Source organism: Protobothrops mucrosquamatus, unplaced genomic scaffold (assembly GCF_001527695.2).
Source record: "Protobothrops mucrosquamatus isolate PMUCROS unplaced genomic scaffold, P.Mucros_1.0 scaffold181, whole genome shotgun sequence".
In the NCBI taxonomy this organism is placed as follows: domain Eukaryota; kingdom Metazoa; phylum Chordata; class Lepidosauria; order Squamata; family Viperidae; genus Protobothrops; species Protobothrops mucrosquamatus.
In genome coordinates, this window is record NW_015386540.1 from 560,368 (window position 1) to 578,383 (window position 18,016).

Here is an 18,016-nt window from a genome sequence, read left to right on the forward strand (position 1 = left end):
GTCCAGAATGCAGCCGCGCGGGCGGTGATGGGAGTGACTCGTCGCTCCCATGTAACGCCGCTGTTGCGCGAGCTGCACTGGCTGCCGGTGGCTTTCCGGGTGCGCTTCAAGGTGTTGATTATCATCTTTAAAGCGCTCCATGGCATCGGACCTGGTTATCTCCGAGACCGCCTTCTGCCGCAGATTACCTCTCATCGGCTGATACGCTCCCACAGAGAGGGTCTCCTCAGGGTGCCGTCAGCCAGACAGTGCCGGCTGGCGACCCCCAGGGGGAGGGCCTTCTCGGTTGGAGCCCCCACCCTATGGAACGAGCTACCCCCAGAGATCCGGGTGATTCCGGATCTCCCCTCCTTCCGCCGCGCCCTCAAGACATGGCTATTTAAGCTAGCAGGTCTGGCCTAAGGGATATTTTAATTTGGTTTTTAAAACAATTTTAAAAAGAAAAGGCCAATTAATATTTCATTTTAATTACATTTTAAATTTAGTATTTATTGTATTATGTATCTGTTTTAAATGACTGTAAGCCGCCCTGAGTCTGCTGGGAGAAGGGCGGGGTAGAAATTTAAATAATAAATAAATAATAAATAAATAAATTATAATAAATTACTTTTTTTTTGCATTGTATAGTCTCCTGCCCATAAGATTGGCTCTTCATGCCTTCTTTCTGCTAGTGATCATTTGGGCCATTGAAAAAAAAAAGAGAGAGAGAGAACATTAACTTTATCAGTATTCCCTACCCATGGAAACTTACATACAAGTAGTCCTTGACTTACAACCATTTATTTGTGACCATTCGAAGTTACAATACAACTGAAATAGTGATTTATGACTGTTTTTCACACTTATGACCGTGGCAGCATCTCCATGGTTGTATGATCAAAATTTGAGTGTTTGGCAGCTGCCATGTACTTATGATAGTTGCACTGTCATGTGATCACCATTTGTAATCTTACCTGCTGGTTTGTGACAAAGTCAATGGGGGGAGCCAGATTTACTTAACAACTGCATAATTTATTTAATAAGGGCAGTGATTCACTTAACACTGTAGCAAAAAAAAGTCATAAAGTGGGGTACAACTCACTGAACTCTTTTGCTTAGCAAAATAAATTTGGGGCTCAATTGTGGTTGTAAGTCAACCTCCATATTTTGCATGATCCAAAATTCAAGTCACTGTAATCTCACTAGAGTTGTTTTATTTAACCTTCCAAATGTCCTGCTTTGAATTTCACTCTTGGGGTTTTGGGAGTTATGGGGACTATAATATTTAACTTGCTTGCTTGTAAGATTCATAAGGCTATCCAATGTGACTCTGAACAGTGTTCAGCATAAAAAGCAAACAGTAAGTAAAAAGAAAAAAAACCCCACCACATAACAGTAAACAAAACAATATATATATAATCTTATATAAATAAAAATGTAAATGTTCGTTTGTTCAAAATCTTAAATCTCCAAAAGTTCTTCACCGATTGCTTTGAAATTTTGACACAATGTTGCATTCGAATACGCGCGTGTTTTTATATACCTACTATTATATAGATGTCACACCTGTGACACAAACGTGCGCTTTCTCTTTTCTTTTTTTTCCATTTAACCAGACTGAGCCACAGCAACGCGTGGCCGGGTATAGCTAGTACAAAATAAAAGTGGTTGTAGTGAACAATTTGTTTATGTTTAAGGTGTTTAAAGCAAACCAAGTAATGCTTTAAAAAGTATCTGCTGATTTTCTCTTCTGAATAATTCACCTAAAAGCCGCTCTGGTTGTGCTCGCATTCTTTCCCCAGAATCACTACATTCACCTGAAAGAAATATTTTTTCTTTATATGATGATCTTTTCATAAGGGGGGAGGGGAGTGTTTTTTGTTTGGAGAGTCTATTGCCTGAGACTTCTCCCACATAGCCACTGGCTTCTTCAGTCATAGACTCTGCAACATTTTTACACCACAGATTTTACTGCTCTTTCCTGGTCATGGCTCTTTTCATGACAAAAAACAAAAAACATTTAGACCCTTATTTTCAATGTTAAGCCAAACATTGTTTCACTGATATCCTACTTTAAAATTTGGTGACATGATCTCAGGTTGCTTTTTTGGGGGGGAGGAGGGTGTGTATGAAAATGTGAGGACTGTGAGGACATAGGCTATCCACCTTGGTACCATTTGTCCAGGAGCAGTGGAAACAAACTATATATAGCTGATTAATTTCTGAAGTAGCTTTTAATGTTAGAAACTACCTTTAGAAACCTGGATGTTTGTTCATTTTTCCCAAGGATTGCCTCTGAATCTCAGAATTATTTAAAGCATATGCATTACAGTGATTAATGTTTTGAATTTAAGAGAAAAGAAATTTAAATCCAAACGGGATTAGTGAGGATTGTACATCTGAAGAGGCAATGGGCTACTTCGCTGTTAGTTATGGTTTAATGCAGTTTTCTTCTATCTAATACACTCCAAATGCACTGGGAGTAACATTCCTAGAATACTCGACCACCATGGCCATTTCCTATGTGAAGTAGGAATTCTGGATGGTGTAATATAACATAGCATCCTTTGAGTAATCTGATTTAGTGATATAACAAGTTTAGTTTATCTTGGCTCAGGTTATCTCTCTTTGTTCCACAAAACTGACTTCCATTTTAATTCATTGCAATCTACATGGTGTGCAAATTGAATAAACAGATTAACACTGTTGCATTGATCAGAAACACTGCACCCACAGAGGCTCACAACACTCCTGATAGCTATCTGTGGACATTTAAAAAGGATTTTAAAAATGGATGAAATTTTAACAAGATTGTGAAATTGAGCAACATTTAGAGTAGTTGAAATTTCAATCAAGTTTATTACATGGTTCAAGAACTCAAAAATGAGACCTGATTTAACTACAAAGACTTTAGACAATTAAAAAAAACTAAAAATGGGAACTGCCTGCAGAACCAAAGCCACCGTTATCTGGACTGCAAAGCAAAACAGAGTTCTTCGCATGTTTGATTCACTAAATTGTAAACGAACAGAGAAATAATTCTACTTGGAAGGATTTCTAGATAAAATGCTATTTCCTTAGAAACAGAAAAAGAACATCAAGACAAAGTATGTTTCTTTCCTCCCACATCCATCTGGTCTGAAAAGCAAANGCAGCCGCGCGGGCGGTGATGGGAGTGACTCGTCGCTCCCATGTAACGCCGCTGTTGCGCGAGCTGCACTGGCTGCCGGTGGCTTTCCGGGTGCGCTTCAAGGTGTTGATTATCATCTTTAAAGCGCTCCATGGCATCGGACCTGGTTATCTCCGAGACCGCCTTCTGCCGCAGATTACCTCTCATCGGCCGATACGCTGCCACAGAGAGGGTCTCCTCAGGGTGCCGTCAGCCAGACAGTGCCGGCTGGCGACCCCCAGGGGGAGGGCCTTCTCGGTTGGAGCCCCCACCCTATGGAACGAGCTACCCCCAGAGATCCGGGTGATTCCGGATCTCCCCTCCTTCCGCCGCGCCCTCAAGACATGGCTATTTAAGCTAGCAGGTCTGGCCTAAGGGATATTTTAATTTGGTTTTTAAAACAATTTTTTTAAAAAAAGGCCAATTAATATTTCGTTTTAATTACATTTTAAATTTAGTATTTATTGTATTATGTATCTGTTTTAAATGACTGTAAGCCGCCCTGAGTCCGCTGGGAGAAGGGCGGGGTAGAAATTTAAATAATAAATAAATAATAAATAAATAAATTATAATAAATTACTTTTTTTTTGCATTGTATAGTCTCCTGCCCATAAGATTGGCTCTTCATGCCTTCTTTCTGCTAGTGATCATTTGGGCCATTGAAAAAAAAAAGAGAGAGAGAGAACATTAACTTTATCAGTATTCCCTACCCATGGAAACTTACATACAAGTAGTCCTTGACTTACAACCATTTATTTGTGACCATTCAAAGTTACAATACAACTGAAATAGTGATTTATGACTGTTTTTCACACTTATGACCGTGGCAGCATCTCCATGGTTGTATGATCAAAATTTGAGTGTTTGGCAGCTGCCATGTACTTATGATAGTTGCACTGTCATGTGATCACCATTTGTAATCTTACCTGCTGGTTTGTGACAAACAAAGTCAATGGGGGGAGCCAGATTTACTTAACAACTGCATAATTTATTTAATAAGGGCAGTGATTCACTTAACACTGTAGCAAAAAAAAGTCATAAAGTGGGGTACAACTCACTGAACTCTTTTGCTTAGCAAAATAAATTTGGGGCTCAATTGTGGTTGTAAGTCAACCTCCATATTTTGCATGATCCAAAATTCAAGTCACTGTAATCTCACTAGAATTGTTTTATTTAACCTTCCAAATGTCCTGCTTTGAATTTCACTCTTGGGGTTTTGGGAGTTATGGGGACTATAATATTTAACTTGCTTGCTTGTAAGATTCATAAGGCTATCCAATGTGACTCTGAACAGTGTTCAGCATAAAAAGCAAACAGTAAGTAAAAAGAAAAAAAACCCCACCACATAACAGTAAACAAAACAATATATATATAATCTTATATAAATAAAAATGTAAATGTTCGTTTGTTCAAAATCTTAAATCTCCGAAAGTTCTTCACCGATTGCTTTGAAATTTTGACACAATGTTGCATTCGAATACGCACGTGTTTTTATGTACCTACTATTATATAGATGTCACACCTGTGACACAAACGTGCGCTTTCTCTTTTCTTTTTTTTCCATTTAACCAGACTGAGCCACAGCAACGCGTGGCCGGGTATAGCTAGTACAAAATAAAAGTGGTTGTAGTGAACAATTTGTTTATGTTTAAGGTGTTTAAAGCAAACCAAGGAATGCTTTAAAAAGTATCTGCTGATTTTCTCTTCTGAATAATTCACCTAAAAGCTGCTCTGGTTGTGCTCACATTCTTTCCCCAGAATCACTACATTCACCTGAAAGAAATATTTTTTCTTTATATAATGATCTTTTCATAAGGGGGGAGGGGAGTGTTTTTTGTTTGGAGAGTCTATTGCCTGAGACTTCTCCCACATAGCCACTGGCTTCTCCAGTCATAGACTCTACAACATTTTTACACCAAACTACAGATTTTACTGCTCTTTCCTGGTCATGGCTCTTTTCATGACAAAAAACAAAAAACATTTAGACCCTTATTTTCAATGTTAAGCCAAACATTGTTTCACTGATATCCTACTTTAAAATTTGGTGACATGATCTCAGGTTGCTTTTTTGGGGGGAGGAGGGTGTGTATGAAAATGTGAGGACTGTGAGGACATAGGCTATCCACCTTGGTACCATTTGTCCAGGAACAGTGGAAACAAACTATATATAGCTGATTAATTTCTGAAGTAGCTTTTAATGTTAGAAACTACCTTTAGAAACCTGGATGTTTGTTCATTTTTCCCAAGGATTGCCTCTGAATCTCAGAATTATTTAAAGCATAAGCATTACAGTGATTAATGTTTTGAATTTAAGAGAAAAGAAATTTAAATCCAAACGGGATTAGTGAGGATTGTACATCTGAAGAGGCAATGGGCTACTTCGCTGTTAGTTATGGTTTAATGCAGTTTTCTTCTATCTAATACACTCCAAATGCACTGGGAGTAACATTCCTAGAATACTCCACCACCATGGCCATTTCCTATGTGAAGTAGGAATTCTGGATGGTGTAATATAACATAGCATCCTTTGAGTAATCTGATTTAGTGATATAACAAGTTTAGTTTATCTTGGCTCAGGTTATCTCTCTTTGTTCCACAAAACTGACTTCCATTTTAGATTCATTGCAATCTACATGGTGTGCAAATTGAATAAAAAGGTTAACACTGTTGCATTGATCAGAAACACTGCACCCACAGAGGCTCACAACACTCCTGATAGCTATTTGTGGACATTTAAAAAGGATTTTAAAAATGGATGAAATTTTAACAAGATTGCGAAATTGAGCAACATTTAGAGTAGTTGAAATTTCAATCAAGTTTATTACATGGTTCAAGAACTCAAAAATGAGACCTGATTTAACTACAAAGACTTTAGACAATTAAAAAAAACTAAAAATGGGAACTGCCTGCACAACCAAAGCCACCGTTATCTGGACTGCAAAGCAAAACAGAGTTCTTCGCATGTTTGATTCACTAAATTGTAAACGAACAGAGAAATAATTCTACTTGGAAGGATTTCTAGATAAAATGCTATTTCCTTAGAAACAGAAAAAGAACATCAAGACAAAGTATGTTTCTTTCCTCCCACATCCATCTGGTCTGAAAAGCAAANTGACATCTTAGGAATCAGCGAACTAAAATGGACAGGAATGGGTGAATTTAACTCAGATGACCATCAGGTATACTACTGCAAGCAAGAATCCCTCAGAAGAAATGGAGTAGCCTTCATAGTCAATAAAAGAATAGGAAAAGCAATACTGGGATACAATCCCCAAAATGACAGAACGGTCTCAGTTCGAATCCAAGGCAAATCATTCAATATACAGTAGTCCAAATCTATGCCCCAACCACTGGTGCTAAAGAGGATGAAATTGACCGGTTCTATGAAGCCCTACAGCACCTTATAGAATTAACACCAAAAAATGATGTCCTTATCATCATGGGGAATTGGAATGCTAAAGTAGGAAGCCAAAAGATAACCGGAATAACAGGCAAGTTTGGCCTTGGAGTACAAAATGAAGCAGGGCACAGGCTGATAGAATTTTGTCAAGAGAATACCATGGTCATAACCAGGGCTTTTTTTCCTCATAGAACGCCCAGAACGGAGTTCCGGCACCTTTTTTGGATGGAACCTTGTAGGGTAGGCAAGGCAGGTTGTATGATGTGTGTGAGTTCCGGCACCTTTTTTTTTTTTAGAAAAAAAACATTGGTCATAACAAACACTCTTTTCCAACAACCCAAGAGATGTCTACACATGGACATCACCAGGCAGTCAACACAGAAATCAGATTGACTATGTGCTCTGCAGCCAAAGATGGAGAAGCTCTATACAGTCAGTAAAAATAAGACCAGGAGCTGACTGTGGCTCAGATCATGAGCTTCTCGGTGCAAAATTTAGGCTTAAATTGAAGAAAGTAGGGAAAAACACTAGGCCACTCAGGTATGAACTAAATCATATTCCTGATGTATATACAGTAGAGGTGACAAATAGATTTAAGGAATTAGATCTGATAGACAGAGTGCCTGAAGAACTATGGACGGAGGTTCGCAACATTGTACAAAGAGTAGCAACTAAAACCATCCCAAAGAAAAAGAAGTGCAAGAAAGCAAAATGGCTGTCTGAGGAAGCTTTGCAAATAGCTGAGGAAAGAAGGGAAGCAAAAGGCAAAGGAGAAAGAGAAAGATACACCCAATTGAATGCAGAATTCCAGAGAATAGCTAGAAGAGATAAGAATATCTTTTTAAATGAAAATGCAAAGAAATAGAAAAAAAACAACAGAATAGGGAGGACCAGAGATCTCTTCAAGAAAATTGGAGATATGAAGAGAACGTTTCATGCAAATATGGGCATGATAAAGGATCAAAATGTCAGGGACCTAACACAGGCAGAAGAGATTAAGAAGAGGTGGCAAAACTACACAGAAGAACTATACAAGAACGAGCTTAACGCCCCAGATAACCACGATGGGGTGGTCAATGACCTCGAGCCAGACATCCTAGAATGTGAAGTGAAATGGACCTTAGGAAATCTGAGCAACAACAAAGCTAGTGGAGGTGACAGTATTCCAGCTGAGCTATTCAAAATCTTAAAAGACAATGCAGTAAAAGTGCTACACTCAAATTTGGAAAACTCAACAGTGGCCACAGGATTAGAAAAGGTCAGTTTACATTCCAATTCCAAAGAAAGGCAATGCCAAAGAATGTTCAAACTATCGCACTCATTGCACTCATTTCACTTGCTAATAAAGTTATGCTTAAAATCCTACAAGCTAGACTCCAGCAGTATGTGGATCGAGAACTACCAGAAGTACAGGCAGGATTTCGAAGAGGCAGAGGAACTAGAGATCAAATTGCCAACATATGCTGGATCATGGAGAAAGCTAGGGAGTTCCAGAAAAACATCTACTTCTGCTTCATTGACTATGCTAAAGCCTTTGATTGTATGGATCACAACAAATTGTGGCAAGTTCTTAAAGAGATGGGAGTACCAGATGACCTTATTTGTCTCTTGAGAAACCTGTATGTGTGTCAAGAAGCAACAGTGAGAACTGGACACGGAACCACTGATTGGTTCAAAATTGGGAAAGGAGTCCGGCAAGGCTGTATACTGTCGCCCTGCCTATTTAACTTATATGCAGAGTACATCATGAGAAAGGCAGGGCTAGATGAATCAAAAGTTGGAATTAAGATTGCTGGGAGAAATATCAACAACTTAAGATATGCAGATGATACCACTCTAATGGCAGAAAGTGAAGAGGAACTAAAGAGCCTCTTGATGCGGGTGAAGAAGGACAGTGCAAAAGTTGGCTTGAAACTCAACATTAAGAAAAACAAAATCATGGCATCCAGTCCTCTCAATTCCTGGCAAATAGATGGGGAAGAAATGGAGGTAGTAACAGATTTTATTTTCCTGGGCTCCAAGATCACCTCAGATGGGGACTGCAGCCAAGAAATTAAAAGATGCTTGCTCCTGGGGAGGAAAGCTATGGCAAATCTAGACAGCATACTAAAAAGCAGAGACATCACCCTACCAACAAAAGTGCGTATAGTCAAGGCCATGGTTTTCCCAGTTGCAATGTATGGATGTGAAAGTTGGACCATAAGAAAGGCTGAGTGACAAAGAATTGAGGCCTTTGAACTATGGTGCTGGAGAAGACTCCTGCGAGTCCCTTGGACTGCAAGGCTTTCAAACCAGTCAGTCCTAGAAGAGATCAACCCCGACTGCTCTTTAGAAGGCCAGATCCTGAAGTTGAAACTCAAGTATTTTGGCCACCTAATGAGAAGGAAGGACTCACTGGAGAAGAGCCTAATGCTGGGAAAGATTAAGGGCAATAGAAAAAGGGAACGACAGAGAATGAGGTGGCTGGATAGAGTCACTGAAGCAGTAGGCGTGAACTTAAATGGGCTCCAGAAGATGGTAGAGGACAGGAAGACCTGGAGGAACGTTGTCCATGGGGCGCGATGGGTCGGACACAACTTCGCAATTAACAACAACAACATCACTGCATTTGATATATTTTAAGATAATTCTTTCATCTCCCCATTCCATTTTTAAAGTAATATTTTCTGATGAAAAAGGAATGTGTTTCCTCTCTAGAAAGCCAATTTTTGATTTTGCTTAAATAAATCCAGCTCCATTTGACTTTTGTAGAGACAATTATTTTGCCCAGAAGCATTTCTTCACCAAGTTCAGTTTGGATCATTTTCCTTTTACAGTTAAATATTATTTCTTAATTGACTATATAATGAAAAAAAGTAAGCTTAAGAGTGTAATTTGTCACTTTGTTTTGTTCTCACACATAGTAACAAGTAAGAAATAAATGAGCTATCTCCTCACCCCTTATCAGTGTTTTGCTCTAATGCCTTTGGATTCTTATGCACAGAACAATGTTCCCAAATGAAAGAAATTTCCAGGTTTAATTTCAGGGTTTAGTCACATATAACACAAAAAGGACATTGGATTAGGATGGACTGAATAAAATTACCTTTCCCTATAATTACAAGGCAAACCAAACCCATAATGGGCCTTGTTCTAGCAGGCTCCCACTCTATTACAAGTCTGAATACGTGTGTGTGTGTGTTTGTGTGTGTGTTTTCAAGTCAGTGTTGACTCTTGATGACTGCCTGAATGTCAGTGTATTGTTTCCTGACCAAAATCTGTTAGAAATGGAGTACATTATTTTTGATGCCAATATTCTTTTGAATTACATACTTATGACATGAAAAGTGATAGCTGGAGTATAAAAATGAATTATCCATGCCCTTCCTATTGTTAAAGAGATAAAAATGTATGACCTCAATTATTCAGCAGGTTGAGAACTTAATATTACATATAACTTATAAACCAGTTACTTACAGACACAGATTTTAAATCGATAATTATAATGAAATATGGTAATCCTTTACTACAAAAATATATAAAATATATATGTATGTGTGTGTGTATGTCTTGCTAATATTTTGTTTTTTTTTGTTTTCATCTTTTTTTTTACTTTCTTCTTTAAATAAATGCTTTTTTAAAGAAAGGGTTTGGGAGGACTATAAATAGTGAAAACAACCAAACAAATATTCATGAGTACAGTTGGAAAAAGCTCTGTGGGGCCACAAGAACAGCTTTGGGAACCATGGCTTATTGCAGAGAATTTTCCTCACTTTAAACTCACTAAACAGGATAAGAAGCTTTCGATCACTTGGAGATCTTTGTACTTGAGCTGGGATTAGAATACAAGTCACCCTACTTCCAAGTCTGCATTTTTCTCTTGTCATTGCTTTGCCTTTTCCCATTCCATTTGGATTGTCTTATTCTCCAGTTAGGTCAGGGGTGTCAAACTCAATTTCACTGAGGGCCAATCAGCATTGTGGTTGCCCTCGGGAGGCGGGGGGGGGGGCTGGCCTACTGGGTAGGCATGGTCAGCTTGACATCACTGACACCAGGGGCACCTGTGGGGGCCTGGGCAGGACTGGGATGGATCTGAGGGTCTCCGGTGGAGGGGGGGTGGGACCAGAGCGAGCACCGGGGCATGGTCCACTGGAGGAGCCTCACTGTCCCTCTCAGGCCATGCAGTGGCATTGACTGCCCGGAGCTCTGGGAAGCAGAGGTCAAGCACCCAGCCCGGCCCTCAAGCTCCCATGGCACTAGGACCCCAAAGCCCAGCCTAGCTTAGCCCCACTTCCCCACTTCTTGTAAACCACTCTGGATTTGTCAGAAACTTTTAATTTAGAATTAGATGTTGATTTAATAAATTAGGTAAAAGAAACAAATATTTAAATACATCTAAATCCCACAGACCTACTTCCTCCTAGACGCATACTGCATAGAAAATAATAATTCCATTTCTAGCCAGCATAGCCACAGGATGGTCCATGACACCCAAAAGACATTAGTTTGGGTAAGACTGGATTAAATTATATTAAATTTCAACTCATGCCAATTCCTCTTAACTTCCCATTCAATCCAAAGAGTTCTATAATCAGCTAGATTTTAGGGAGGGGAGATGGAAAGAATAGACCATGAAGCCAATCTGCAAGTTTGCTCTCTTGCCTGCCTACATACCACCTCCCCAATGCAGTATGCAGCTCCAACCATTTCCCCAGAAGTCCTTTGCAGATAATTACATATATTCCTTTCGGGGATCTCACTTTTCTGGGAATCACAACACAACTAACCCGATCCCTCAAATGGCCTCACCTTCCTGCTGGCCTTCTGCAAACTGCCTGGCATCTAATCTTGTCATCTTGCTTCTCCTCACTGCTGGTGGCCGTGGCTTTCCCATGTGGGGGCGAGGAAAGAGAAGTGCTCACAGTCTGTGAGGCCGGGCAGGTGAGCGGGCCATGGAGGCACTAGTGGTGGGGGTGGTGCTAATCTAAACTTCATGTCAGCCATCCAGAATGTGACCAGTTTTACATTTGCATGGCCACCCTGGAGGGGGACCGAAAGAGGGGCCCAGCCCACCCGCTGCCCAGCCTGTGGGACGAAAGGCGGGGAGATGGGAGTGTGTGGTGGCACTGCACGCTCCCATCTCCCCGCTTTTCATCCCACAGGCTGGGCATGCCCTGGGGTGGCCCAAGCGAGGAGAGGAGAGGCCCAGCAAAGTGGGGCCGGGCATGGTGAGGTGTGGCCCAGCAAAGCAGAGCCGGATGAGGAGAAGCCCAGCAAAGTGGGGCATGGCCGGGCGTGATGGGGTGAGGCTGGGAGGGGTTGGGAGGGAGGAGGCAAATGAGCTGCTGCTGCGCACCACCAGGTCCCGAGTGCTCGCCATTTCCTGTGCGTACGCTGGGGGGGGTGCCCAGCCAAGTTGGGGTGGGCCAGGACTGGAGCAGCAGGGGCCGGTCCCTTGTCATTTCTGGGACAGCCCCAGAGGTCAAATATGGGCCCTTCGTGGGCTAGATCTGGCCTGCAAGCCTTGTGTTTGACATGTCTGCATTAGGTTATGGGTTTTACATAAGTGTACACAAAAATTTACAAGCATTTTGATGGAGATAAATTCATGCACAATTCCCTGATATATGCATTTTTATAAGTGCTTAAGATTCATCTCAACAATTTGACAAGTAACAAACGGAGGTTTAATTGCATTCCAATTCCCATATTAAATTGGAAATTATGAATTAATTTATATCACTTACATTAATATGAGAATCAACCAAATTTTGCTGTTGTATAAGGTATCTATGGTTTACAGTGTTCCCCTGAATTGAGATATGAAGCCAGGAATGAATGTGTTGGATTATTAGGCACTGTTGGATTATTGTAATCACTGAGATCCACCCAATCTGATTTCAAGTTTAACTTTAGGACAGACATAGTCTGGTGAAGACAATGTTTAGCAATATATGGAGAAAGATACATAATTTTATTGGATTTTGTGGATTCCTCAATGGATTTCATTGCTGTTGTTTGTAGTTCCCCTACTCATCCATTTGTTTGGACTGCATTTATAGTAGGCGGAGTTACATGATTCTGTCTCCTTCTGGAAGAATGATCTCAGAAGCTTTTATATCATGATCACGCTCAATTGTTTAAAAAAATGTTAAGAGATGTTATTTCTTGTTACAGATACATACACCTCAAATAAAAAAGCATTATGACTCCATATTTTCCATCTTGTATAGATAAAATGGACCAAGATAAGATTTCAGGTTGTTTTTTTTGCTTCATAATTTATATAAACCTCCCAAAATTCTAATTCCCCTTTATAAATCGTTCTTACCTTTTCTAATATTTAGCTCCATGGAGGGTAGGGAAAATTGAAAGAAGATCTATCAAGGTACAAAGCAAATTATCATGTGCATTTGCTTACTAATTTGATCTTCTCACCCATGACAAAATATTTTAATATCATCAGTTTTGCAGCTGTCTACAGTTTATTTTGCAATTACCTGTAATAAATTGTGCATCAACTAACAACATCTATGGCATGTCTTTGTACATACTATTGAAAGGTTATTATTTTTTGTGATGCCTTTCAAATCTTCTTTGATGGCAATGCTTCAAGCAATTGCATGGAATGCAGTCAACTTATTTATGCAAAAGTGTCTTTTAAACCTTCCAGAATCTATTTCATTGTATGCAGGCGAGTAGAGCAGAATGGTTTATTAATACACAAACTGGTGCTCTCCAAAACTGTATGTGGGATGGAATAACAACTTCTGAGATTACCAAACTAATCCATCAGAACCATGAGTTTCAATGTGGAGAAAAGCAAAGTTTTACATTTAGGCTGGAAAAATCAAAGGTACAAGTATAGATTGGGCAAGACCTGATTTAAAAACAATAACTGTGAGAGGGACCTTGGAGTCCTAGTGGATGATACTTAACCATGAGCCAGCAGTGTGCAGCAGCAGCCAAAAAAAGCCAATACAATCCAGAGGCATAGAATCAAGGTATTAGTACCAGTTTATAAAACCCTAGTAAGACCACACCTGGAATACTGCAGCCAATTTTGGTCACCATATCACAAAAAAGATGTTGAGAGTTTGGAAAAAATTCAGAGAAGAGCAACTAAGATGATCAAAGGCCTGGAGACTAAAACATATGAAGAACAGCTGCAGGACTTGAGTATGGCTAGTCTAAAGAAAAGAAGAAACAGAGGAGACATGATAGCAATATTTCAGTATCTGAGGGGCTGCCACAAGGAAGACCAGAGCATCCGAGGGAAGGAAAAGAAACAATGGTTGGAAACTAATCAAAGAGAGAAGAAACCTGGAATTAAGGAGAAACTTCCTGACAGTGAGGACAATTAACCAGTGGACTAGCTTGCCCCCAGAAATCATGGGCACTCCATCACTGGAGATTTTTAAAAAGAGGCTAGACAGTCACTTGTCTGATATGGTATAGGTTCTCCTGCTTGAGCAGGGGGCTGGACTAGAAGATCTCCAAGGTCCCTTCCAGCTCTATTCTATTCTATGACAGATCTATCTTGTGATAGTCTCTTGATAAGGAGCACAGTTAGGGAACATTCTCCATTTATTTCAATGGTGTTTTCATGAGTTCATCGTATCTATCATGTATAATATGTTTATAATTGAACTTCCCAATGTGATGCCTAGAGGGCCAATGTGCCTGCAGACATCTTCTTCATAATCCTTCTCTCATGCACCTTTTAATATTTTATATGCTTTTAATTTTAAAAAGTGGGAGATGCTGTCACCTTCCAGCATCAATTTCATTCTAAAAATATTTCTGTCTTCCAATTGTTTCCATATTTTTTAATGAAAAAGAATACTTTATAGGAATGGTGGAATATAGTTAATATTGTAATTAACTGATAATCTATACTTGATCATATTGCCCATGATAGCTATTTTACAGACAGGTAATTTCTTCAATAGCCATTTGGTGAAATGTTTATGCAATATTCTCAAACTATCAAATGTGCTCATCAGCTGATAAATGCTGGAAACCATGGCTATATAAAGAGGGTAGTAGTTTGGCTACTGTTTGTGATTGAAAAAAGAAGGAAGTGGACAAAGTGCTGGAAAAATCTCAGTCATAACTCTGTGTTGATATACAAACTTTACCACGCAGCTAATTCTTACACAATTGTCCACAGGTATTCAGTCAGATTACAGAAAGTTCTGTTCTCCTTCTAAATTTAGGCGGTGGACAATCTACTTTATCATTGTCAATACACCCACAACATATTAAGAATAATTAACCAAACATATGAAAAGCAGTACACTGTAAGAATAATCATATTTTTAAAAATACAGAATAAGACCAAATTAGTGCCCTTATCTACCTTGAAAACATGATTAATTGTTCCTGAATAAGAAAATGTTTTCATTATTATTGTTCTAATAGTACAATTTACACAAACATCAATATCCTTGTTACCATATATTATTTTGGGAGGGAAGCTATCTCTATACCCCAATTTATTGAAAAATGGTTACTTCTATGTTCCCTAAACACAAAGTAACACCACAATAAAGACATCCCACAGTTCAGCAAATATTTTGTAAAGATTACATTCCAAATGACTGTTTCTTAAGTTAAATTCATTTTAATAAGTTTATGTTCATAACTGAACCTCTGCCACATGCTCTCTTACCTCATGCATCCATTTAATACTGGAAACATGTTAAAGTGCCAAAGCACTAACATAAAAACAGGAGAACTGAGCATTTGCTCAGTCACTCTGTGTATCTAAAAGCTGCAAAGTCTCAAATATGTAATTATGATTTACAAATGGCAAAATGATAAGGGCAGGTTTTTTACCACTTTCAATTAAACGAAGCATTCACTGCATATAACAACCGGTTACTCTGCAGGGGGGAGGCGGGGGGGCTTCTGCCACGAGGCAGATGGGGGAGGGGGAGATGCCCCATGCACCCCGCAACCACTTACCGTGCCAAAGGGCCTTACAGTCAGGCACCTGTCGTGCCTCACCTGTTCGGTAGTGACTTCTCCCACTTTCTCCTTCTTCCTCTGAACAGCCCTTCACTCCCGTTGCTGCTTTTTCAGTCCTAGAGTTTTGTTCAGAGCCTGTGCAGAGGGTCTTTGGAAACAAAGCCCCACAGCGATTGGGTGGGTGGGAACCATTGGACCGGCTCCGAAATGGGCTGGAAGGAGCGGTCCGAGGACTCCAATCTGGCTTTGCAGCAAACAAGGGGATTGGAGGCATGTGAATGCATTCTAGTCTGGCGTCTCAAAACAACAACAACAACACGGGTTTTTTCCCCCCTGTGCTGGATTTTCGCTGCCATACTGTTTAACTTTCTTTAAAGTTTACTTGATGCAGAATGCATCAAAGTGAAGGGAATCGTTCCCACCCCATCCGATCGCTGCGGGGCTTCGTTTCCAAAGACTCTCTGCACAGGCTCCAGAGAAACCAAGATCCGGACTGAAAAAGCAGCAACGGGAGTGAAGGACTGTTCAAAGGAGGAGGAAGAAGTAGAAAGTGGGAGAAGTCCAAGGGAGACCTCCCCTCTCTGCCTCCGCTTGCATATTGATGGAGGAGGTTTCCCTTGGGCATGGAACAGGGAGTCAGTTTCATTCGGTGCTTTGGAGAACCTCCTCCATCACCCTGAGGAGCATGAGAGCAGCAAGACCCCAAAGGCTGAAGGGAGGAGCCAAGAGAGAAAACCTCAGCATCGGATTGAAAAAAACTTGGAAAAACCAGAGACGGGAAGGCCAGGAGTGGGAGACTCAGATTTATCATAACCGGTTTGCCGAACTCAACAAAATTAGGTATTGGTTCTGTCGAACCAGTGCGAACTGGCTGAATCCCACCACTGTATCTTGATGAAGTATATAGTAATGTTTAACTCCTTCCTCCTTCAGTAGATAAACTGCACTAAAGACAGTGTGAGGGACAAGATCTACCCTTCTTTTTAAAGTTTCACATTAATCCAAAAGTCTGCAAATTGCAGGTTTTATGAAAATTGCTTACAGCAGTATTTCTCAAGCTTGAAATCTTTAAGAGGTGTGGATTTCGACTCCTAGAATTCCCTAGCCAGCCAAGGTAGAGAAACAATGGCTAGGAGAGTGAGCCAGAAGATGAAAATAGTGATGAATTAAATTTGGGATGGTTGAATTCCCCCTGCAATGTTCTTCCTACCACTCCAGTTAATCTTTGTCTTGGGGGAAAAGGGGCATGTGGGTTACAATGCAAAGAAAGTAGTGGGCTGCAGGCTTCTGTGGGATAACTGGCTGGTCCAGAGGCATTTTCATAAATAAAACTGATGCTCTAGACCAGTGGTTCTCAACCTGTGGGTCGGGACCCCATTTGGGGTCGATCAACCATTTCACGGGGGTCGCCAAGCAAGGCTGTCCGCCATTTTTTTTGTCCGCCATTTTTTTGTCCGCCATTTTTCCCCCTTTTCCGGCGGGTGCCTTACCTCCCTTGGGCTGGGCCAGCTGGTGGTCGGCCTGCTCCATCTCTGCTGCTTGCCAGCTACGCCTCGGCCGGTGCAGGGGGCGGAACCACGCATGCGTGGCGCTCCCGGGCAGGGAAAGTCCATGTATTAGGTGGGAAGTTATTGTTGGGATTCAGTCTAATCTGGTTTTGTCCTCTCCAATCCCTTATGATCCCTGGATAGTAAGTGAGGACCCCTATACCATATCCAGTACAGCCAAAGGTAGAGATATGCAACTGGGTATCATCAGCATATTGATATTACCTAACCATTTCAGTTTTAGGTGATGTATTTCTATTTTTAGAAGTAATTTTACTAAAAGACAATCTGGTGCACCTTGAGGAGGTGTCTATTGTCACATTGTTGCTTAGGCTTTCATTAAGCTATATGCAAGTAATAAAAGCAAAGTAGTAGAAAATGAACCTTAACACACCTGGAGATTTTTTTTAAAAAAAAAACAAAAAAACAAAAAGAAGGAGAAGGACTGTTTCTAGGATCTACCAAAGAAACCAAATCATCACAGAGTAACTGTGAAGTTACAAATCCTTTTTATCATGCAAACTTTCTCATGTTGCATCTAGAACCATATTCCATATTCCATAGCTGCTTTTAACAGATTTAGCATTATATTGTTTGAACGGCCAGCTCCAAGCTGATTTTCATAATGAACTGTGGATTCAATAGATTTAACTATTTTGTACAAACATCCAATGTTGAATTAACTGCATAAAATCTCAAATTAGAAATTCTAACTTCAGAATGTAGTATTTGGATATTCTTATGAAAGATGATATATATATATATATATATATGTAGGTCTTTAGTTATTCGGGTTTTCTCCCGCGTAAAATTAAAAGTACCTTGGCGACGTTTCGACGAAGTCACATTCGTCATCTTCAGGCTGGTGTCTTCAGCTTCGTGCTTCTAAGAGTGGTGTGTGATCGCAGCTGTTTCTTCCTTTTAACTGCCAGTGGGGTTGGAGCTGGTTGGGTGGGAGCTTGGCTGTGT

The 18,016-nt window shown here is 40.2% G+C and overlaps 1 protein-coding gene across 18 annotated transcripts in view; it reads right to left on the reverse strand.

The window, feature by feature from the left end:
• Positions 1–18,016, reverse strand: part of NRXN1 (neurexin 1) — an 846,948-nt gene that overhangs the window by 19,081 nt on the left and 809,851 nt on the right. Inside the window, exon 20 of one of the 18 annotated variants that reach the window (XM_029283677.1) lies at positions 16,369–16,390. The exons of the other annotated variants lie outside the window; for them this stretch is intronic. Within the exon in view, the coding sequence (XP_029139510.1) occupies positions 16,369–16,390 (22 nt within the window). The remainder of the gene's footprint in view (positions 1–16,368; positions 16,391–18,016) is intronic. 18 annotated transcript variants of the gene reach the window in all.